Genomic DNA, 25766 nt, shown 5'->3' with positions numbered 1-25766 from the left:
TCTAATTTTAGTTGTGCTAACGACAAAACACGTACAATCTCGTAATATCCTTTCCTTAATTTTCACTTTGGCCTGCGAGACCAGATGCGTTCTCTGCATTCCCCCAGCAATCATTTATGTTCCTGACTTTCGTGGTCCATTCTCCTTTTCTCAGGCCCATCGCCTGCGTATCCCTGTTGACATCATCCGTCCATCTTTTCCGTGGCCTTCCTCGGTCCCTTCTGCCTTCCACGGATCCTGAGAGCGCTACTCGCGTAGTCTTTCCTCTAGCACCCTCATTACACGCCCTGCCCACATCGATGTTCTTTTCTTCATCTTTCGCCCAATATCAGTTTGTGAGTGTAGGTCTGTCAATTCCAGGTTTTTTAATATCGTGCATGCCTGTGGCTGGGTGTCCCTCTCGGGACCAAACATTTTCTTTGACATCTTTCTCTCGAAGGCCAACAGTTTTTGTTCATCAGCTTTCCTTAATTTAAATGTTTCAGGAAGATGTATAGCTACTGGGAGAATTATAGTCTGGTGTCGTTCTGATTCTAAAGCTTATCGAAACTGCTCTATTTTATAGCAGATCCCATAAGCCGAAAAATGATGTGTTTTCAGCTGCGATCCTTGCTTTAATCTCAGTTTCCATTCTATTCAACTCGCTAAAAATGCTCCCCAAGTATTTTCAAAGAGAATTCATCAATTAAGAGTGCAGTCTGTTCATTGGATGCCTTCCTCGCGACCATGTACTCAGTTTTCTCCTCGTTAATTTGTAACCCTACTTTCCTTGCAATATTCCTATGAGAAGTTGTCATGAGCTGCAAGTCCTCTATGCTACCACTTATTAAAACAACATCGTCCGCATACGTAAGCCTATTTATTATGTTATTAACCAATTTTATTCCAGCTTGCTTTAATATCTGGTGTTCTCTGTCTGTCTTTTCTAAAATTAAATTATAAAACATTGGAGATTAGGCGTCTCCTCGTCTAAGACCAGTCCTGACTTCACAATGCTCTGACATTCAGTAGTGATCCTTACTCTGCAATAAGTTTCCACTAAATACACGTGTACTAGACTGTTGTGGAAACTGGAACTCTTTCAAGACAATAATTATAAACTGATTCCAATAAAATGTATGAGATGTTTTAATATAATGATAAAATTTCGTTCACATCGGTGTTTAATACAGCGCTTTAGCATAACGTCCAAGAAATTGTAATTCAGATAAGTAAAGCATTTGAAAAGCATACGTCCGAAAAGTTGAGAAGTACAGGGCGGTTATAATTAAACTTCCGCTACTTGAGCCAGTGTACGCGGAAAACTGTTTACCGTGTGGGTACCCAACGTTACAGGAATGATGTTCAGACTGTGCGCAGCAGGATTTGCGTTGTTAGTATAGTGTCGTGACTTGTCATTAGGCGCCGGTACGAGTTCGGCGGCGTAGTGTTGAAACACGAGCATCAGTATACATTACAGTTGCTCACAGTCAACATGGGTCTGGAAAAGGTGAGAGGGCTTTAGTCGTAAAGCTGCTTCACTAAAATTGTGGTGTCACCGCCAGACACCACACTTGCTAGGTGGTAGCCTTTAAATCGGCCGCGGTCCGTTAGTATACGTCGGACCCGCGTGTCGCCACTATCAGTGATTGCAGACCGAGCGCCGCCACACGGCAGGTCTAGAGAGACTTCCTAGCACTCGTCCCAGTTGTACAGCCGACTTTGCTAGCGATGGTTCACTGACAAATTACGCTCTCATTTACCGAGACGATAGTTAGCATAGCCTTCAGCTACGTCATTTGCTACGACCTAGCAAAGCGCCATTACCAGTTACTATTGATGCTGTAAAACATGTACCGTCAAGAGCGATGTTCACCAATTATGGATTAAAGTTAAGTATTCCAGCAGCTACGTACGTTTTTTGTTAGTCTCATTTCCTTGACCTGTTCCAGACCTCACGCCAGCCTGCGTGAGCTAAAACACGTGCCTTTCGGCTTCCTCTCATAGTGGGTTGGCTGTCTTGCCAATCCACAACAAAAACAACAGCACTGCTGCTCTTCGCGAGTATCGACGCTTTAAAGGAATGCGGAGAGGATCTCTTTTCGAGCAGGTGTTCAAGAACGTGATCTGTAAGCTGGAACTAAATGGCGATTTGCGAATTGCTCCTGAGAGAGGCTGACTCCAGTTGTTGAAAAAGTTACTGTGTCATGGCTGCAAATGTTGAACACAATGTGCGATCTTCAAGCAGTGCAAGGGCTGTGTCACGACAGCTGTACATTCCACGGTCCACCGTTCGAAAAATCCTGCGCAAAATTGTGAAATTGTATGTCTAGTGTGGTCCCAGAGTGTAGACGGTCGTCACAGAAGCAATGTTTGTAACCTAGGACGCAAAAATTGCACGCAGTTAACAAATGTTACCCTCTCACGTAGATATTAAAATATGCTTCTTTCAACAGTTTATTCGTCAATTCTCTTCCGCACGTCGTTACAGATGTTTCCACAATCTTTCATTGTCCTACGATCTTTCGTTTTTTCATGGGGGCCCTCTCAAGTAACGAAACCGTAATTACAAACAACCCTGTACATGTGTCATGTAATTAATTTAAGAGCTACAAGGATCATTACATAAGTTTTGGCAACTATGGTATACCGTGCGAACATGTAGCATCACTGTAACCGCAGTAAATAAATTTGAAAGCCTGCTGCAAACAACCGCAATCAAATGGCAGATTGCGAGCGCATCCGAGGATGTCACGGTACCAGCGCCTGAAACATTCAGTATGAGCGTGGCCGTGCTACAATATGGATGTAAGCAGAGTGGAACAGCGAACAAACGTAAAAATTGCCTTTCTCGCTGACAGAAATGCTCTTTGTCATGTGGAACTACGATCAACTGCGGGAAACGGCAAAAACGTCCGGCACTGGTGGATAATGCAGTAATACTCCATAATAACGCTACAGCCCACACTGGAGACGTCATCAAAAACTGCATACAACGATGGGAGAGGAAAATTCTCTCCCACCCACCCTACTCATCAGGCCCCAGTTCAGGCGACTTCGACTTCATTGCACAACTGAAGAAACCATTGTGTGGGATTCGCTTTGCAAACGGGGCGGATATCGTCACTGTATTTCGGCGACAGATGTCACACATTGATGGCAATGCCGAGGGCACACAACACCTTCCTCATCTTTGACAACGCTGTCTGGGCCCACTGGCGGACTGTCTTTAAAGACAGTAGTTGATTTTAATTAATTTTTGTTCCATCTGTACAGGGTGAAAAGTATTTAAACCGACAAACTCTGGGAAGTTGTAGGGGACATCAAAACAAATATTTTTTCCTAATGTCATTTTTTCCTATGAGGAATATTTAAACCGTTAGAGGAAGATTTCTCTGGTGGCAGATTAACTAAACCAACAAACACTTTTCCATTTTTTTATGACCAAGAGGCAACACTTTAACACAACCCAATTTCAATTACAGTATATTTTCAAAAATGCCTCCATTTACACGTAAACAAAGGTTAAACCGTCGGATCATGTTCTGTCTGACACGGGCAAAAACCCCAGGAGTACCCTGAATTGTTCCTGCTGCTGCTACTATCCAGGCAACCAGATCCTCTTCTGATGTAACAGGAGTTGCATAAACGAGGTTGTGCATCTCTCCCCACACAAAAAAGTCCAGAGGGGACATATCTTGGGATCGAGCAGGCCATGGAACAGGACCACCTCTTCCAATCCACGTTTCTGGGAACCGTCGGTCCAGGAATCGACGCACCCGACGACTGAAATGTGCCGGCACCCCGTCATGCTGGAACCACATGCGTTGCCTTGTAGGGAGCGGGACATTTTCCAGCAATTCTGGCAATGCTCTGGCGAGTAAACTGTAATAGCGCCTGCCATTTAATGGCCTAGGTAGCAGATACGGCCCAATTAAACAGCCCTCAACAACACCGACCCGCAAATTTACGAAGAACTGCACTTGATGAGCGCTAGTAACTGTGGCATGTGGGTTATCCTCACTCCAAACCTCCAAACATGCGAATTATGCATGTTGAAGACTCCATCATGCCCGGTAAATAACATCGGTAAACAACACAGAGGATGGAAATGTAGGATGCATTTCACACTGTTCCAGGTACCACCGCGAAGACTGTGCTCTGGTTGGATAATCAACTGGTTCCAGGTTGTGGACACGCTGTAAGTGAAATGGACGTAACAATTGCTCTCGAAAGACTGTTCTTACATTCGTCTGATTCCTCCTCATGTTACGTGCAATTGCACGAGTGCTGACTGAAGGATCCCGCTCCACATCCTGCAAGACAGCTTCCTCAAATTGCAGCGTTCTTACCGTGCGACGGTGTCCCTGTCCGGGTAATCTGCTAAATGACCCGATCTCACGCAGATGTTGGTACACAGCAGCAAAGGTCGTATAATGCGGGATACGGCGATTAGGATATTGTTGTTGATAAACCCAATGTGCAGCTCGTCCGTTGTGGTGCGCTACGTAGTATGCACCAACCATATCAGTGTACTCACTCCAGGTGTATCGCTCTGTCAGTAAACACAGACAATGCACTACTACACTGGTGGACAGCAGTTGCCTACAACTGAAGAGCGTAATACGCCCTCTAACAACTGAAGATCGTAATACGGCCTCTAACAACTGAAGAGCGTAATATGGCCTCCACCGATTTAAATAATCCTCGTAGGAAAAAATGACATTAGGGAAAAATATTTGTTTTGATGTCACCTACAACCTCGCAGAGTTTGTCGGTTTAAATACTTTTCATCCTGTATTTGTGCACAATACATTTACTCAGAGTTCCAATGCATATGTTTCATTTTTCCCTCTGCCGCGATCTCCTGTGCTGGAATCTTATTTTATGTTGGCGTTCAGATACACGTTGTTCAAAGCTTATTGTGAAATTCCCATGTCGTCGCATTATGTATATACCATAGTTGTCATGACTTATGAAATGACCCTTGTGCAAATAGCAACACACCGTCTAAACTTCGGCAACATCATAACTTGCACTACAGGGTTATTACAAATGATTGAAGCGATTTCACAGCTCTACAATAACTTTATTATTTGAGATATTTTCACAATGCTTTGCACACACATACAAAAACTCAAAAAGTTTTTTTAGGCATTCACAAATGTTCGATATGTGCCCCTTTAGTGATTCGGCAGACATCAAGCCGATAATCAAGTTCCTCCCACACTCGGCGCAGCATATCCCCATCAATGAGTTCGAAAGCATCGTTGATTCGAGCTCGCAGTTCTGGCACGTTTCTTGGTAGAGGAGTTTTAAACACTGAATCTTTCACATAACCCCACAGAAAGAAATCACATGGGGTTAAGTCGGTAGAGCGTGGAGGCCATGACATGAATTGTGGATCATGATCTCCACCACGACCGATCCATCGGTTTTCCAATCTCCTGTTTAAGAAATGCTTCTGCTTTAGCATTTTCCGTAAGATTTTCCAAAACGTCGGCTGTGGTACGTTTAGCTCCCTGCTTGCTTTATTCGTCGACTTCCGCGGGCTACGCATGAAACTTGCCCGCACGCGTTCAACCGTTTGTTCGCTCACTGCAGGCCGACCCGTTGATTTCCCCTTACAGAGGCATCCAGAAGCTTTAAACTGCGCATACCATCGCCGAATGGAGTTAGAAGATTGTGGATCTTTGTTGAACTTCGTCCTGAAGTGTCGTTGCACTGTTATGATTGACTGATGTGAGTGCATTTCAAGCACGACATACGCATTCTCGGCTCCTGTCGCCATTTTGTCTCACTGCGCTCTCGAGCGCTCTGGCGGCAGAAACCTGAAGTGCGGCTTCAGCCGAACAAAACTTTGAGTTTTTCTACGTATCTGTGGTGTGTCGTGACCATATGTCAATGAATGGAGCTACAGTGAATTTATGAAATCGCTTCAATCATTTGTAATAGCCCTGTATATAAGATCGAAATCTGCAGTCACCATTATCAGTATCGCACTCAGCACTAGGACTGTGAACACTGGTTAGAGGCTATGGTTACGCGAGCGTGTAAATGAGGGAAATGATGTTTCTTTCCTGTGATCTTACCGGTTGTACCTGTGAATGCGCATTTTCACGCGGCTGTAATGTTACTTGTCAGGTCACAAGCCTACCTCACGCAAGCAGCTGAGAGGTATCCTGTCTGAAACAAAGCTTGTAGCTTCTAGAAATCCTTGGTATATTTTAACCTCTTACTTTCCATGCTACCAATCCTCAGCAGTTGTGAAATTTGAAAATAGATGCACGTAATAATACAAAATCTTCTACTAAAATACGTTTTTGGCGTGAGGGGTCATGACTCTCACGACCCTCGCACCCCCACCCTCCCCTTTGATCCCTGCCTAGCCACCTCTCTTCTGGTTTCGAAATTCACGGAAGTTCTCCTATATACCTCGCTGAGCCAGCGCTTCTGGAAGAAAGAATAATGTCATGAAATGACTTAGGCACAGCCTAAGGGATTGTTTCCAGAACTAATATTTCACTGTGCAGAGGAATGCGCGCCGTTTTGATACTTTCTGTTTTGATTTAGTGTCTCACAGCTATAGTACGCCATTAAGTGTCGATTTTAAACAGTTTTAATGTGCCAGGAAGTTTGAAAACAGGGTACACTCCGCTGCAAGGTGAAAAATTCATTTTAGACACGTAAAATTCTTTCCAGAAGGGCGAATCTCTGTCAGTGACCTCCGGTAATATTTAGTGGAAACACCACTGACAATAAAAATTAATGAATGAGGCCTGGAGGAGGGCTCAGGTAGCCTGAAAGTAAAGGTGGATGCTGGTGATAGGCCGCAAATCTACGTCTGACTCCTGCTCTGGGACAAATTTTCAATTCTTATATATATATATATATATATATATATATATATATATATATATATATATATATATATATATATATATATGTGTGTGTGTGTGTGTGTGTGTGTGTAATTTTTATATAATAAAAATTTAAAAAATTATAATGACCAATGAATCTTTGTCGTGAAACATTAGTTCGTTTTCAGTAGCTCTGCTGATTCAATGTGCCGCTTATGTGGTTATATTTTAAGGTACTCCACCAACACAAAAAACACTTTCATCCTTCCTCTGTTCTAAAAATCCGGGCTATTTGTCAAAACTTGATTTGTTTTAGGACTGTGTTGCACCTACAACTGTGCGTACCTCGCTTTTAAAGGAGTTAAACTCTCATCTTGTGCATCTAGAAACTGCTGACTCTAGTAGCCAAAGTGTCACATTGTCGCTGCTGTGAAGTACCTCTCAGGTTTTCATTTACATTAGCTGAAATTGTATCTACAGCACAATCTCCTCCATTCCACATACTTACTTGCTCTGCCGCAATAATTAAGCCGCTTGTCATTAGCTGTGGCGTACTGGCTTATTTCTCCACTTCCCTTGTAATACTGCTTGAAACTATGTGGAGCATATGGAATAAATGAATAGAAATTACTCTTAACACAGTACCACCAAATCATAAATATATAGCCGATGTCGCCTTGGGTTAAACTGCCGTGGTGTAGTATAACACTCGATATACTAATAGCAATGAAAGACACAAACCAATAATTGTTGCACTGCGGGTAGCTCGTTTCGAGCACAATGTATTTCTTTCTACACTACATAACCACCATTAAAAAACAAAATATATTGTTAATTCACGTAAATGTTGTACATTTGGGAGTTACTTTATTTGGGTGCCGTAAGTCAAATGGCTCTGCACATCAGACTTAGAGCAGAATTTCTGTGTAATGTATATAAATCTCAAAGCGATTAGATAACTTTCACTGACTGACCAACAAAACTCCTATGTACATTAACACTTAGCGACTGCGTTTTGAGGCTTCAGTAACATGTAGGCACTATTCTGTTCACAAATCAATGGCACGCGGTAAAAGAAAGTATATATTTGGAACATAATATCGTTTTACCATAAGTGATGCGTTCATAGAGTACAATATCCAGATGATAAGAGAAACAGACACCGCTTTCTATACCTAACGATGAGACTGTTGGTTAGTGCATGGTATTAGCAACAACTGCATAAAACTGATTTTGAAAGCAGTTTTTGCTGGCTCAAAGATGTAACTACCAAATAAGGCTTTAGTTAAATTAGGCTTATGGCAGTTTAGAGGGAGAGTAATGTTAAAGTCTTACCTTTATTATTGCACTATTATCGTGAAAAACTTGTTCGTCTAAGTACAAAATTGGTCTATTATAGCTTCGCTACTTTCAGGAACCTTACTCACATTTTTTCAGGTTTTCACGGAACACATAAAACACAATATTACACATCAAACGCAGTATTACATACAATGTAACAATGTTTTAAGCCCTGTCTCTTTTTCCTGCAGGAAACCTCACCATGAAGATTATTGAAGGACCTCTCGGAATTATCATTGGCCTCGCTTTCGGTATCGTCTGGGGCGTCATTCTGTACTTCTTTCCAAAGCCGGAAGATGTAAGTGCTAATGTACTGCCATAAGAATCCTGTGTTAGTTTTTTAACCAACAGCATTGTTAAAAAATAACTGCCCTTCAATGAATGCTGATTATCGAGAGTCTCTTACGATATCGAAGACTACTGCTTTAGCTGGTCCATGAAGTGTACTAATTATGTGAGCAAGGTGAGTCAGTGTGCAATTTATAGACCCCTGTTGACGTAACTCCCGTGCGCAGACATTATCTTGCCTTATGAAACCGTTCTACACGTCTCAGTGTGGTGGTGACTTTGTGACTTCTTTGCAGTGTCGCACGAGTAACGGCATGAGTCATTCCCAAGGATGACTCGTGTATAACGAGAGGCTAAATCCGCGATCCAGGTGTTGGTTACCACGATGTTCCATTCCCACTACACTATGGACGCCAGTACTAGAACCGCAAAGCTTCACTTTCAAGCAAGCGTTAGAATTATGTATTCCGGTGAATTATATGTAGTTGGCGTATTGTAATTAATGGTAAAAACTGACACAAGTGAAAACATATGATAACAGTAACAAAAACCTTCCAGTAAACATGGGTCTCCCGACGTACCGTTGACTTTGATACGACGTGTTGTCCTATTTAAAACAAATGGATCTGCAATTATCGTCCCATTTTTGTAATTCCTTCGAGCTGTCTTTCTTGTCTTAGACTGTATTGGTTGGTTGGTTGGTTTTGGGGAAGGAGACCAGACAGCGTGGTCATCGGCCTCATCGGATTAGGGAAGGATGGGGAAGGAAGTCGGCCGTGCCCTTTCAGAGGAACCATCCCGGCATTTGCCTCGAGTGATTTAGGGAAATCACGGAAAACCTAAATCAGGATGGCCGGACGCGGGATTGAACCGTCGTCCTTCCGAATGCGAGTAGACTGTATTAACTGCCCCTTTAATTGATCTCCATTTTCAAGCAGGCTACATAACCAAAAAACACAATACTGCTTCAGCAGGTTGTGTGTTACAATATGTGCTCCGCTTGTCGTCCTCGCATTTGAATGCAATACTGCATTCGTCTCATAGCGAATTACGAATTCTTTCAAACGACACCGGATTATCTAGTAAATCTTCACAAGACCGTATAATCCGGTGTCTCAGATCCTCAACCATAGCAACAGAAATGCTGTACACTTCTATGTTGAGACAACCCCTAACAGTAAAACCAAGAGAATTGAGGTCAGAAATCGGAGTCTACGGTTCAGACCCTGCTCGACCTATCGATCTTCGACTATGCTGGTGCGTTAGATGATGTCTTACATCAGTAGCAAGAGGTACCGGTTCTACATTAATCATTTACTACATTCCCTGGCCACTGGATCTGGCTGAAACATGAGCCAATTAAGCGGGCACCTAACCAAAACACAGTCTAAGACAAAAAAGACACATCTCGAAGGAATTACGCAAATGGGATGATAATCGGTTGATGTGATGTACATGTACAGATAAACGAATTCCAATTTCAGAAAAATCTGATGATTTATTCAAGAAAAATGGAAATGAGCGTTTGGCGTCATTGGCCGGGAGGCCCCTAATGGGGCAGGTCCGGCCGCCTTGGTGCAAATCTTATTACATTCGACGCCACATTGGGCGATCTGCGCGCCGGATGGGAACGAAATGTTGATGAAGACAACACAACACCCAGTCGCTGAGCAGAGAAAATCCCCGACTCAGCCGGGAATCGAACCCGGACCCCTTAAGACTGCATTCCGTCCCGCTGACTATTCAGCTATCGGGGCGGACATTTATTCAAGAGAAAGAGCTTCACAAACTGAGCAAATCAATAACGTGTTGATCCACATAAGGCCCTTCTGCAAGCAGTTATTCGGCTTGGCACTGATTAACAGAGTCTTTGGATGTCCCCATGAGGGTTGTCTCACCAGATTCTGTCCAATTGATGGGTTAAATCGGCAAAAACCCGAGCTGGTTGGATAGCTTCGTCCATAATACCCCAAACGTTCTCAATTTGTGAGAGATCCGGCTAACTTGCTAACCAAGGTACGGTTTGGCAAGTACGAAGACGAGCAGTAGAAACTCTAGCCGTGCGCGGGCGGGAATTATCTTGCTGAAATATAAGCACAGGATGGTGTGCATGGGGGGCAACAAAACAGCGTACCCTGTGCTAGTGGATGACAACCAAAGGGGTCCTGCTATGAAATGAAATGGCACTCCATACCATCACTTTATCTGTCACGCCACATGACGGGTGACAGTCAGGTTGGTATTCAGCCACTGTCTGGGGTGTCTGTTGACACGTCTGGTCATCGAGGCCTCCACTCTCATTGACTGGAACAGCACTGTCTTCAGTGATGAGTCCCGCTTAGAAGTGGAACCCACGTCGCTCGCCATATGGCCCGACAACCAGCAATGATGATATGGGGCGTCATTCCATTTCATAGCAGGATCTTTTTGGTTGTCATCCACGGCACCCTTACAGCACAGCGGTACACTGACGTTATTACACGCTCGGTTCGTTGCCCTTCGTGGTAAGCCATTCTGGGCTTACATTTGAGCAAGATAATGCCCGGACGCACATGGCGAGAGTTTCTGCCGCTAGTTTTCGTCCGTGCCAAACCCTGCCCAGACAGCAAGGTCGCCGGACCTGCCCCAACTGGAAACGTTTGGCGCATTATAGACAGGATCCTCCAGCCAGCGCGGAATTTTGGCAATCGAATGCACCAGTTGCACAGAATTTGGGATGATATCTCTCTGGAGGACATCCAACGCCAAGCCTAATAACTGGTTGCATAAGGGCCAGACGTGGGCCAACGCATTATGGAGTTGCTTAGTTTGTGAAGCTACTTCTCTTGAATAAATCGTCCGATTTTTCTATAATTGTAACCGTTTATTTGTCTCTACACGTACATCACATCAACTGATTTCCGTCCCATTCAAATAATTCCTTGGTGGTTTGTCCTTTTTCTTGGTCTTAGAATGTGTTTCCATTTCAAATACATTTAGATTTAACCAGGACAGTATTCCAAAGTGAACGGTGTCGGCATTCGCTATTAATTGTGATGCACTATAGACAATTTCTCATTCAACGTTTAGTATGGCAAACGCGAAACTTGGTTGCCTCACATTAAGCGGGTGGATAAAAATATGGAAACACCAAACATAGCACTTTACCATGTCTAATACGGTATAGGAAAACCGTTGGTATACGTAACAGCTTCCAGTCGTCTCGGAATGCATGAATACAGGTCCTGTATGGTTTTCAGTGTAATCTTATACTATTTATTCTGCAAAATAGTGGCAAGACCAGGTAACTATGATGGAGGTGGACGGCTATCACGCAAGATTCTCTCCAAAGTAGACCACAAAGATTCAATAATACTGAGTCTGGTAACTGTGGTGGCCAGGGGAGATGCGACAGTTCATCATCGTGTTCACAAAACCAGTACTGGGCGATGCGAACTGAGCGAACAGCGTCTTGGAATACAGCATCACCATTGGAGAACAAACATTGTACCATGGGTTGGACATGATCAGCCGAAATGGTCACATAATCCGAGACAGTGATGCAACCCTGCAGAGCAACCATGGGGCTAATAGAATACCATGCTATGGCTGCCCAAATCATCACTGAAACCCGCCATGTTTTACTCTTAGGACTTAAATTTGGCCAGAAATTGGAAACATCGTGAAATAAGACCCATTGATTTATAGTCCAGGTTTTATGGCTTCGGTACCGCGTTTTTCTGCTACGGGCATTTGCATCACTGATGAGTGGTTTCGGAATTCCAATTCACTGCTTATGGAGGTTCCTACGTGCTGTTATAGGGCTGACAGGGTTTTCGAGTTCGACATGCAATTATCCAGTGATTTTTGCAGCTTTCGTCCTCTTATTTTTCGTCACAACTTTATTCAGGTCATTCAACACACACTTTCCTCCGTGTTGTCACTTGGCGTATGATGTTTTTCCATTTTCTCTGCATACAGTATAAATCTTCGATACGGTGCCTGTTGAAAAATTTTGGCTAGCTTGATTGCGTTGTTTTTTGATTCTGCTGTATTGTTCCTTTTAACGATAAATTAAATATTCTGAGGTACCTTAGCAGATGTTCCCCTAGCCCGTCTCTTCTTCTGGTAAATATCTAGTGCAGTGGCGCAATGGTAAGGCAGCGATCTAGCATTTGGTAGTAACGGGGTTTGATTCTCGGTTCCGACACCCAAGTACAGATTTTTGTGGTTTTCCTGTACCGATTAACAAGAGGTGCCGGTATGGTCGCTCTGAGAAACACATATTCGATTTACTTCGTCATTTTTGTTTATCAGAGCATGTTGTCGATTGAACTTCAGACCTTTATCTTCCTGCCTTTTATAAACTGTGAATAAAAATTTTTCTTAAAGTCTTGTTCTATTTTCGTTTATATCTCTTTGGGAAAAGTTTCCCCATTCATTTAGTTCTACATAAAGTTTCAAATACTTACAAATACTGTTCCCTTTTCTCCATCGTCGGCATCTGACGTCTGTGTGCTGTTGTGCTCCAGACGAGCAGTTTGCAATTATAGTTCTCAATTAGAACTCAAAATTTAATACCGTCCTCGTCCTTTTCTTGAATAAAGCTTTCTTTATCTGCACCAGCTTTCTCATCTGTACTCAATACGCGACGAAAGTCGTGGGATAGCAATATGCGTGTATACAGATGGCGGTAGTATCGCTTACACAAGGTATGAAAGGGCAGTGCAATGGCGGAGCTGTCATTTGTACTCAGGTAATTAATGCGAAAAGATTTGTAACGTGATTACGGCCGCACGTCGTGAATTTGAACGTGGACTGGCAGTTCCACTTCGGAAATCGTTAAGGATGCAACATTCCAATATCCACAGTGTCAAAAGTGTACTGAGAATTCCAAATGTCAGGCATTATCTCTCACCAAGGTCAACGCAGTGACCTACGGCCTTCACTAAACGGCGGAGAGCAGCAGCATTTGCGTACAGTTGTCAGTGCTAACAGACGAGCAACACTGCGTGAAATAACTGCAGAAATCAATGTGAGATGTGCGACTAACGCAGCGGTTAGGACGGTGCGACGAAATTTGGCGTTAATGGGCTTTGGCAGCAGACGATCGACGCGTCTGCAGCTCCTTTCCTGGGCTTCTAACCACATCGTTTGGACCTTGGCCTGGTGAGATTAGTCCCGATTTCAGTTGATAAGAGCTGATGGTAGGGTACGAAAGTGCCTCAGACTCCACGAAGCCATGGACTCAAGTTGCCATCAAGGCACTGTGCAAGCTGGTGGTGCCTCGATAATGGTGTGGGCTGTTTACGTGGAATGGACTGGGTCCTCTGGTGAAACTGAGCCTATCATTGACTGGAAATGGTTATACTTGGCTCCTAGGATGCCATTTTCAGGTGGACAACGATGACGTTTTTATGGATGACAATGTCCCGTGTGGACGGGTCCACAAATGTTCGTAATTGGTTTGAGGAATATTCTGGACAGTTCGAGCAACTGGTTTGGCCACCCAGATAGCTCGACACGAACCCTATCGAACATTTATGGCACGTATTGGAGAGGTCAGTTTGTGCACAAAATGTGCACCGGTAACACTTTCGCAGTTGTGGGCGGCTGTAGAGGCAATATTTCAGCAGAGGACTTGCAGCTACCTGTTGAGTCCATGACACGTCGAGTTCCTGCAGTATGCCAGGCAAAAGAAGGTCCGACACAATGTTAGGAGATATACCATGACTTCTGTCAGCTCAGTGCATATCCCGATAGCTGAATGGATGGGTTCGCTGCCCTCTATAATAAAAAAACGGAGTTAATGTATCAACGACGAACTGAAACGGGTGTCTTGCGACGTCCGCCCCGAGCAAATACAGCGAACGAAAACGAACAAAATGAGATTTTAAAAAAAAGTGGTCAGCGTGACGAATTGGCGTCCTACGGGCCCGGGTTCGATTCCCGGCTGGGTCGGGGATTTTCTCCGCTCAGGGAGTGGGTGTTGTGCTGTCGTCATCATCATTTCATTCCCATCCGGCGCGCAGGTCGCCCAGTGTGGCGTCCAAAGCAATAAGACCTGCTCCAAGGTGGCCGGACCTGCCCCGCAAGGGGCCTCCCGGCCATTGACGCCAAACGCTCATTTCCATATGCTAAGCAGGCAGTCCATTGAACAATTGTTCGAAGATTTTGTTACTTCCAGCCCGATCAGCTATATGTGGGTGAACTCGAACTCCTTCGACAACATTTCGGAAGTTGTTCAGTGATATTTTCTGACTATTTTTTCATGAGAGATTTGTGGTCTCCTGTGGTTCGTTACATAGTAACTGAATTTCATTTGATTTATTTCCCTTAATTATATTTGTGTCCGTATTACGCTGCAAGTATCCGCACAACTGTGAGAATGTCGTCGGTATGCGTTGTATGTCTTGTATGGACACAAACTTCTTTCGTTCAATCACAGTGCTTGCAGTTGACAACAGTAACGCGCACTTTTCTCTTCGCCCTCAAACTTGCGCACATTACTGCTGGGGTCTGTCTCGAGTATGCATTTTCGACAGTGTCAGTTGTACGTTCGTTGTCTGTGATACACAGAAGTACGAACAGGTTCAGTCTGAAGAGCTGCTCGATATACCCCTCGCGTATGGGTTCATTAAATGTAATGAAAGAACCCAAAAAGTGTACTCATATGGTCAGCTGTTACCATAAAGACAGCAATTTCATCACAATACGTTTGCATCCTTAGATAGTACTGTACGTTTTGAAATAGCATATTAGAGCCTTTTTCATTATTGCGAAAGTATTTTTATGAAAACAAAGATAACCGGCGTAACAAACCGAATACATTACAGTTGCATTATTACTGTGTGACGAGCCACCGGAGATCACAAGTCCTTCATATCAAAATATTGACAAACTGTCCCTGAACAACAGCTGAAATTTTATCAGTGGAGCTCGGCTTTACCCAGTGCAAAGGGAAAAGCTTCGACCTATTTGTAAAACTGTCATATTGTACTTTCACATTGTAAGAGCATAGCCGCTTGTCCCGATGGCACCTTGGTGCTCACTTTGCTTGGCATTAGCATTTAACACCTCACCCTACACTGGGCAGACCCGCATTACCTTGAAGAGATGACAACCGCATGTCAAGCTTTAGTCGTTAACGTGTGACTCACGCCGCGCGGAGTCAACGTGTGTTTCTCTATCAGGCAGGTTTTCGCAGTCGCCTAACTTTTAGGGCGTGTAAAAATGTTATTCCTTACTTTGAGTAAACAGTTGCTTGGTTTCATAGTTGAATGTAATCAAGCAGTCATCTGTACACGTTACTGGATTAAAAGTCAAAAAAATGTTCAAATGTGTGTGAAATCTTATGCGACTTAACTGCTAAGGTCATCAGTCCCTAAGCTTACACACTACTTAACTTAAATTATCCTAAGGACAAACACACACACCCATGCCCGAGGGAGGATTCGAATCTCCGCCGGCACCAGCCGCGCAGTCCATGACTGCTGCGCCGTAGACCGCTCGGCTAATCCCGCGCGGCGATTAAAAGTCCCACTCCAGGATTTGTTGTCAATGTGTGAAGGCTGCTTTTAGAAACTACTGTAGGGATTTTGATGCGGTTTCCACTAATAAACTGATTAAAAGTACGCGGAGGCTCCTACGTAATGCGGAATTGACCACTACTCTTCACGACAGGTGGACCCGCCAGTGTAGAAGAAGAGGTAGAGTATTGCGTTGTCCGTAGAGAACCAGTAACAGCAGAAGAGTCTAACAGGAGAACTCATTGACTTCGAACGAGGATGTTACCTGAGTAAAAAATAGTCAAAGACATTTCAACCACGGACGCCCGCTGAGAAAGGGGAATGGGGGAGAGGTGGGATGGCAATGGCGGCAGAAGCCCCTTGCGAGAATTCAGTTAGGTTACGAATATGAAAAAGGATCTGTAAACGCGAGGCTCAGATTTTTATGGCCTAAAATACAAGAAAATTATCACTAGAATGACCTGAAAATACCGATAAAACGACGCAAAAATGATGTATGGTGCGTCAAATAAAAGTGAGCCGGAGAACAGATCCAGGTAGAATATCCGTCCGCAAGATCGACGTGATGTGCCGGTCTCTTGCGACAGGCGTCGGATTGATTTGATAGCACTCTGAAGCATTTTCTGGTGAACTGCAGCCACTTTTTCTGGTGTGCGGCCGCGTACTGGACTGTTTTTGACTTGTTCATAGCAGAACCTGTCTGAAGCCATTTTCGGACTAAGCGTTGGATGGCACTCTTTGGTGGCACTTTGAAACCATTCAATGTCTCAGCAGACAACTGAGCACATCGTTTCCACGACTTTGTTGTCACGTAACTTTCCGGAATGAACACCCGCTACTTCACTAACACTGGAACAGCCCGCACTACTCTCAGAAGCCGTGTAGGTCACACGGCGGGCGCACGCGTGGTGTACGCGTCACGGGGTGTGGTTACATGCATAAATTCACGTCCAATAGTATACACCCGTCCGGATAAGTTTTGTTTGCCCCACTCTGTATAAAACATATGTAAACTGAGGTACATACTGACGTGACAAAAGTCATGGGATACCTTCTAATATCGTGTCGGACTTCCTTTTGGCCGGGATAATGCAGCAACTCGACGTGACATGGACTCAACAAGTCGTTGGAAGTTCTCTGTAGAAATGCTGAGCCATGCTGCCTCTACAGCCGTCCATGATTGCGAAAGTGTTGTCGGTGCTGGATTTCGTGCACAAACTGAATCTTCGATGAGACTCGTGTCGGGTGATCTGTGTGGCCAAATCATTCGCTCGAATTGTCCAGAATATTTTTCAAACCAATCGCAAACAATTCTGGCCCGGTGATAAGGCGCATTGACATCCACAAAAATTCTAGCGTTGTTTGCAAAGGTGACATCCATGAATAGCTGCAAATGTTCTTAAAGTAGCCCAATATCCAGAGGACCCAGTCCATTCCATGCAACCGCAGCCCACACCATTATGGAGCCATCACCAGCTTGCACAGTACCATGTTGACATCTTGGCTCCATGGCTTAGTGGGGTGTGCGCCAAAATCGAACCCTACCATCAGCTCTTACCAAGTGGAATCGGGACTCATCTGACCTGGCCACAGTTTTCCAGGCGTCTACGGTGGTCACGTGACCAGCAGAGCCGCTGCAGGCGATGTCGTGCTGTTAGCAAAGGCACTCGCGTCAGTCGTCTGCTACCATAGCCCATTAACGCCAAATTTCACCGCACTCTCCTAAGGGATATGTTCGTCGTACGTCCCACATAAATGTCTCTTATTGTTTGGCGCTATGTTGCTTGTCTGTTAGCACTGACAATTCCATGTAAACGCTGCTGCTCTGAGTCGTTACGTGAAGGTCGTCGTCCACTGTGTTGTCCGTGATGAGAGATAAAGCCTGGTATTCTTGACACGTGGAATGTCCTTGCGTCTATTTCCATGTATCATTCCGCGTCGAAGTCTTTTAATTCCCGTCGAGTGCCCATAGTCACGTCGGAAACCTTTCCACACGAATCCCCTGAATACAAATGACAGCTCCGTCCATGCACTGCTCTTTTATAAGCTGTGCATACGATACTGTCGCATCCGTATATGTACATATCGCTATCCCATGACTTTTGTCACCTCAGTGTAAAATTAACTAGAGTAATGAAAAGCTTCATGACAGGTTGGAACTGAAATTACAAAAAGAAATTTAGTTTAAAATCGTTACGTTTTCCTTTAGGAAATCAAAGTTCTTTGAAGATGCACAAAAACTGTATAACCATCGTGTAGCTATTGTAAGGTGGCTATAATTTCGCACCTTAAAAGTACCCATCCACATACTTTGCGGTGATCTACAAACACAATTAGATATGATTTGATAGATCGTACATCGTATATATGTATATTTAAAGGAGACTGACATTGTCACGTACGCCTTGTCAACACTTGTTAACGCTTACTGCATGAAAGGTGACGGAGTCTCTTTATTATAAAAACAGCGCAATGAATGATTGCCTATACTAGTAGAGGTTGGAACGCCAATGGAGATGAAACGGCAGGCAGAACTCAAGCTCTGGGTAGAAGGCCAACACAGGTGTTGGTCCTGTTTGAACACAGGAAGTAGCTAGAAGGACGTTGTGGCACCTGAGCTCTGGAGCACAATAGGGTGACGGCCGGCCGCTATTGTAGTAGGGGCCGGAAGGATAACCAGATAATACTTCCGAACTCCGTAAATCTTGGATGCAGGTGAGAGGAACGAAGAAGCGGCACCTCGGAAAACACGCAGGATAGGTTATTTCGAAGGGTTTTTACTCAGAAGTGTACCTTTTACGAGTATAGGTTATTCCTCGCAAACTTTCCGCTCTGGAAGACAAAAGACTAAAATATGGTTGGTCGGCGTTCGGAAGAATCTGTAGAGAGGGAATATGATTCGTTTTCGGAATTACGATGGGGGGAGCCTGCTGGGAAGCCAGCGGTGGAGAGACGAGGTCTTCCGTTGTGAGCGCCCGTGTGTGATGGTCGCTCGGTATCAGCTTTGGTGATACAGACGGACTTACTGTCTTTGCTTTCAGGAGAGTTTATAGTTGTAACAGTTAGGCACTGTCCTGTTGCGCACCTGTACGATTCTGGATTTCACCTCCGGTTTGGAAGTCGTTGTTGAGTACGCAGCGTTCAGTAATTTAGAGCAGTCCCTCTGCCTATACTTACGTTGAGACGTGTCTGAACTCCGTCCTTGTGGCTGGGAGTTCGCGTTCCTCGTCTGTAGAACACAGAGAGGAGAAGACAGTATTAGAGTACACTAGTCAGAGGACCGCCTTTTGCCGTCCTAGTGTTTGAAGGAGTTTATTTGTGGCTGGAGTTCTTCGATCGTCGCAGACGAGTACGAGAACCACCACTTCGACGCAACGGACGCAGCGCATAAGGTGATATCGCAAATTGCTTCGGCTTATTAGGGCTATAAAAGCTAAACAGCTGTGATCACGTTAGTTTATTTCTACTGAGGTTCCACACCACCGTAGATCATCTTTGAAAGTAGTGTCTTCTAGTGTTTGGTACGTAGACGATGTCAGTTATTGTCGCACCTTAAAAGCACCCATCCACATACTTTGCGGTTATTGATATTACATTCAAATGGCTCTGAGCACTATGGGACTTAACTTCTGAGGTCATCAGTCTCCTAGAACTTAGAACTACTTAAACCTAACTAACCTAAGGACATCACACACATCCATGCCCGAGGCAGGATTCGAACCTGCGACCGTAGCGGTCGCGCGGTTCCAGACTGAAGCACCTAGAACCGCTCGGCCACTCCGACTGGCTTGATATTAGACCGTGCAGTCATAATAAGGGGTAGAGTTGGGCAATTGATTTGTAATTTTACTTAGGAAATGTAAACGTTGTAATATGAAGTTTTTTTTAATCTACAGTAATATATAAGCAGGAACAACGTTTATCATTTTGTAGTATTAGTTGCCTTAATCGTTTATTTATGTTGAGGCTGTAATTTATATGTTAAAGTCCAGTAAGAGATCCTAAGATCTGCTTCAGGGGGTAGTCAGACAGGGCTAAATCTTCATTTTAGCGTTTATTATTTCCGTTGCGCACATTTATTTTTACTCCCACCTGGAGTAGCATCTTTGACTATTGCAGTGTATGACACTCAGCACGGAGAGGTACTCGAAAGTGAAGCGACGTCTATTATCAAGCAACATGTGCCCGTACTTGGAAAATTTTTCAACATTTACTGGGACAACTGAAGTGTGTACTTTCATACTGTCCTTTAAGTACGAGAAGGAATCTAAAAAATCAACAGACTAATATAGACATTTCACAAACGGACATTAAGGCGCACGAAGTCCACCAGCAAGTACGTATGATGTGTTGCTGTTATACCTTTAAGAAAAAGCTAAATGCAGAAGGATATAAGCACATGTTACAGCATTGTGTGGTGCGTACATCAGAGGAACAGTTCGGAAGTTATGACGATGATGATGTTTGGTTTGTGGGGCGCTCAACTGCGCGGTCATCAGCGCCCGTACAAAGTCCCAATTTTTACACAGTCCAATTTGTACACAATCCAATGTAGCCGCTGTCACGAAGATGATGATGAGGACAACACAAACACCCAGTCCCCGAGCAGAGAAAACCCCCAACCCGGCCGGGAATCGAACCCGGGACCCCGTGATCCGGAGGCAGCAACGCAAGCCACTAGCCGAGAGCTGCGAACTTAATGTGTGTCCAGATACTTTTGATGAGATAGTGTCGTTCAACCCTTCCAAATAGCTACAAGGAGACGATGTAATTTCACATCCCTCTCTGTCGGAGCTATCGCCAATAACAGTGGCATGTGCCCACGCTCCGTGAGATTCCTGGACGGTGTAACACGCACTACCGAACAGGTGCGCACAACATTCGTTTGGCCTCTTGGTATTCAAACACTAATGATTGTTGCTACTGGTAAGATGTAGGGTGAATTATCTAAAACTTACAACAACAGGTATTGTGGAAATGGAAAGTGCTATTGAAGTGCGGGTTTCACAGAATGGATTGTGTTCAGGGGCTCATATTGCTAACCAATAAACTGATTGTAATAATACTTAGAAAGTGTATTATTTGTGCAAACATACATTGTTTAAATGGAACAATGCCTGTTGACATTAACAGACTAAAAGCAGGATAAATTAGAATGTCAGTGTTGTTTGTTGCAGGACCCTAATGCGAGTCGTTTACGAGATATTGTATTTTGAAAAGTTTCCATGCCGACACTTCTTTGTGCCATTCAACCATCGTAGTTGCTAGGTACGGTGATGTTATTTAAAATTTTAGTAAGCATTCTGTAATTGAAGCAAAGCCGCGTTCGGTATAAAATGCTAAAAATTAAAAAAAATAGTCTCATTCGTATTTACAGATTTTTATTCGTTAGCAACATGTTTCGGCCCTTTCCTTTTAGACTATCTTCAGGCCGCCGTTATGGCTGCTGCTGGCGGTAGAAGGTGCGAGATCCGTAGAATTAAGCGTGAGCAATGACATCCTTATTTCTTCCGATCTCGCTCCGTCTGCCGCCACCGGCAGCCATAATGGCGGGGACAAGCCTGAAAATGGTCTAAGGGAAGGGCCGAAACCTGTTGCTACCGAATAAAAATTTGAAAACGCGATATAGACTGTTTTGACTTGATTTCTAACAGTTATGTTATGTTTGCTTACAGCGTGCTTATGTGTTTCTTGAGTGCCTTGTGACATGCTAGTCAGTCAGAGTGTGACAGTCCAAGCAGGAGGTCGTGAGTGCAGAAAAATCCGACATGCTCATGGTGTACAGAGAGTGTAATAAGAATGCAGTTCGTTGTTGGGTGTATGCGGCAAGAAACGATTAAGTTGCACCCTATATTAAGAGAGCTGCATAGAAACGATAATGATAATAATGTTAACTTCTGTACATGGGCGATGAGACAGGATACTCGAGATTTATTATGTATCTTGTTTAGCGATGAAGCCACATTTACCAGCCATCGCAAGGTTAAATGCCCGAAACGTGCACCATTGGTCTGTCGACGATCCCTGTTGGCTTCGTCAGGTGGAGCGTCAGAGTCCATGTAGTTTAAACGAGTGGTGTGGGATAGCGAACCATCAGCTCATGGACCCTTTTTCCATAGACGGAACACTGGACTGCGCAGAAGTATCGTGGCCTCTTAACAGACCATTTTCCACAGGTGCTAGAGGATGTTCCTCTGCAGACCAAGAGGAACCTGTGGTACCAATATGATGGCTGTCCAGCACATAGTGCACCAAGTACCACAGCATGGTTCATGAATTGTTTCTAAATCGTTGGACTGGACGAACGGGACTTGTACCTGGCTCGTTCCCCGGATTTGACGCCTGTAAACTGTTTTCTGTGGGGAAAGTGGCAAGACGATTTCTACAAGGACATACCACTACACCCGATGATATGCAGTGATGTATTACTGCAACCTGCTCGGACATCTCCGCTGGAATGCTAGTACATGTGCAGTAGTCGTTCCATATCAGATTGGAAGCGTTTATTGCCACTGTCGGTTGTCATTTTGATTACAACCCGTTATGGTCATTTGTCTCGTTACTGGTCAGACTCCACACAACTAAAATTTAGTGTCTGCTGCTATAGGTATTGTACAAGTGTTGGTGTGGAAACTTTTCAAAATACAATATCCTGAAAATGACCCGTACTAGAATATTACAACAAACACCACTGACTATTTTAAGTTTGTTAATGTCAGTAGGCATTGTTCCATTTAAAGAAGTGTATGTTTGCACAAAATATACTTTATCAGTATTATTACAGTCTGCTGATCGGCTAACATTACAAGCCCCTGACTACCAATCCATTCCGTGAAAACCGCTCTATAAGCACGAGATGAGCCATTGCAAATGTGAAATGCTGGTACATTCATAGCCTGTGCAACCGCCAGAATGTTGAACGTAACCATCAAATGTACATGCAGTGTGTTGTATGGGTACCGGATCTCAATCTGTGGGATGGAGTTCCATACCTTTAGCGCATCGTCGATCAATTCAGGGACTGTTAGTGTTGTTTGTGATGATGCTGGAGTTGTCGTCCGATGATGCCCCATACGTACCCAATTGTAGACAGATCTGGTGACCGAGCAGGCCAAAGCGACGTGTCGACATTCGGTAGGGCATGTTTGGTTACAACAGCGGTTTGTGGACGAACGTTATCCTGAATGAGATTTTCACTCTGCAGCGGAGTGTGCACTGATATGAAACTTCCTGGCACACAGTTTTAATCTGCCAGGAAGTTTCATATCAGCGCACACTCCGCTGCAGAGTGAAAATCTCATTCTGGAAACATCCCCCAAGCTGTGGCTAATCTCATTCTGGAAACATCCCCCAAGCTGTGGCTAAGCCATGTCTCCGAAATATCCTTTCTTTCAGGAGTGCTAGTTCTGCAAGGTTCGCAGGAGAGCTTCTGTAAAGTTTGGAAGGTAGGAGACGAGGTACTGGCAGAAGTAAAGCTGTGATGACGAGGTGTGAGTCGTGCTTGGGTAGCTTAGATGGTAGAGCACTTTCCCGCGAAAGGAAAAGTTCCCGAGTTCGAGTCTCAGTCCGGCACACAGTTTTAATGTGCCAGAAAGTTTCGAAATTTATTCTGTTGGAAAACACCCCATGGAATGTTGTTTATGAATGGTAGCACAACAGGTCGAATCACCAGATTGACGTACAATTTTGCAGTCACTTTCCTTGAAGAATTAGCCTTGTATGAATGTATAGCAAAACAGCATAAAACTAAAATTAGAAAGATTAGAGCTCACACTGAGGAGATGAGATACTGCCAGAAGAGAAGCTTTGAGGACGGGGCGTGAGTCATGCTCGGGTAGCTCAGATGGTAGAGCACTTGCCCGCTAAATGCAAAAGTCCCGAGGTCGCGCCTCGGTCCGGCACACAGTTTTAATCTGCCTGGAAGTTTCTCACACTGAGACTTATCAATAATTGTTCTTCCCACGTGTGATTCGTAATGAATGGGTATTGAACACGGAGAGTGACAGTGTTACACAATGTGCCCTCTATTACACACCACTAAGTGGCCTGCGGGGTATACATGTAGACGCGAATAAGGTACACAGGATCGAGTGTCATAATACTGTCAACATGCGCTATGGAAGTAGGTGCTATGTGTTTATGACATAATTTGTACTATGTCAATCGCTTTTTACTAATATTTAATTAGCACAACGTGTTTCGGCAGCATGCTGCCGTCATCACTTACATTACAATTATTTGTACATTACAATAACCTGAATTATGATGTTCATTTTCTGGGTGCGGGAATGAGGTTATGCATCGAGATATAATTCATACATAAAGATACATTTATTTTAGTGTGCACCATAAGTGGGTCTTATGTTTGAAATCATTTCATTAGCGTATTTACTTACATTTTTGCTGGAAATTTAGTTGTCTCACAAACAGAGCACAGTATCAAACACGTCACAGCTTAACACTTTCATATTCAGATGTTTACGTCATTCTAGAGATTTTACAGTTGCTAAGATAGTAAAAATGAAACCTTTACTGTATAGATGACTTTGTGCAGTAACACGTATTGAAGGATATGATTACTTGGTTAAGATTTTTTAAATAAAATAAGAATTCAATAATGGATAAATTTTTGAAGAAATTTATATTGCTACTTACCAGTTTATCATTTAGAAACCTGTCACTATATACTGTCAACAAATGAAAATTTCTAATTCTTAATGCATATCTGTTTAGTGTTCCTTGTCTGTTTCACGTAATATGTGAATATCGTTCATGATATCATTGAATGGGTGGCCAGTGTTTTGTGTGTTTTGGAGGTCTATCCAGTTTGACCTACATAGAGGGCTTTGCATGTACTACACAGTAGTTTTGTAAACGCCTGACTGTGTGTTTGTCTGTGTGTTTAAGTTGTCTCAGCATGCGTTGCAGTTTGTTATGTGATGTGAAAGCAGCTTTAAAACTGTGCGATCTGAAAATGTTTGCTAGTCTGTGGGAGAGTAGGCACGTGAAAGGTAATTATTTCTTCTCTTTCGTGTGAGGTTGTCAATAAGTGAGTGACCCAAGCTATTTGCTGCAGCATTTGTTTGGTCAAGCTGAATACATAGAGTTGCACGTGGTTATCCGAATGTATGATACTGGCTCTGTTAACTAATGATCTGTGTGGAGCATGTTTTTATGTCATGGGGTGGCATTATGAGCTGTGTGTGGTTCTATCTTTTTGTTACTGGTTTGTCAGTGAACTTTAAAAGTATGTTCAGGTCTAGGAAGTTACTGCTGTCGCTATTTTCGTATTCAACAGCGAATTTTATACTTTTGTTCTGTTTATTGAATTATTTGTGTCATCATGTACCAAGAGTGATGTATCAGCAGCGTAACGTTTACAATAAGTAATTTATTCATGGAGGTTGATTTTATTACAAGGGCTTTTTGCTTGAGGTGGTTGACATTTATATTGGCCATTGTACCTGCTGTACTTGAACCCACTGCAAGACTTTTACATTGCAAGTAAATTTAATCTTTGAGTGTGAAATAGTTGTGGTTTAGAACTAGTTAAAGAATATGCATGAATTCAACAGTTTCAGTCAGTGGTAGTTTTTTGTGTTTCGAAATGTTTGATTTGATGACTTCGAGTGTATAGTTTTGTTGTGTCACATGGTAGTGATTGGGTTGACTGGAGGATGATGTTTCTAATTTCCTCTGTTAGCTGAAAAATGTTTTTATCGCGTAGTTTTCAGTGTATGTATATGTCTTGGCTAGTATGTTGATAAGTTCGTTTATAATTTTGTAACCT

The 25766-nt window shown here is 43.6% G+C and overlaps 1 protein-coding gene across 1 annotated transcript in view; it reads left to right on the top strand.

The window, feature by feature from the left end:
• Positions 1-25766, top strand: part of LOC124775755 (putative SLC9B1-like protein SLC9B1P1) — a 134969-nt gene that overhangs the window by 81626 nt on the left and 27577 nt on the right. The window contains exon 7 of the mRNA XM_047250584.1: positions 8372-8478. Within this exon, the coding sequence (XP_047106540.1) occupies positions 8372-8478 (107 nt within the window). The remainder of the gene's footprint in view (positions 1-8371; positions 8479-25766) is intronic.

The sequence above is a fragment of the Schistocerca piceifrons genome, chromosome 2, assembly GCF_021461385.2.
Source record: "Schistocerca piceifrons isolate TAMUIC-IGC-003096 chromosome 2, iqSchPice1.1, whole genome shotgun sequence".
Lineage (NCBI taxonomy): Eukaryota > Metazoa > Arthropoda > Insecta > Orthoptera > Acrididae > Schistocerca > Schistocerca piceifrons.
Note: the sequence above shows the minus strand (reverse complement) of the source record. Positions and strands in the feature narration are given on the sequence as shown.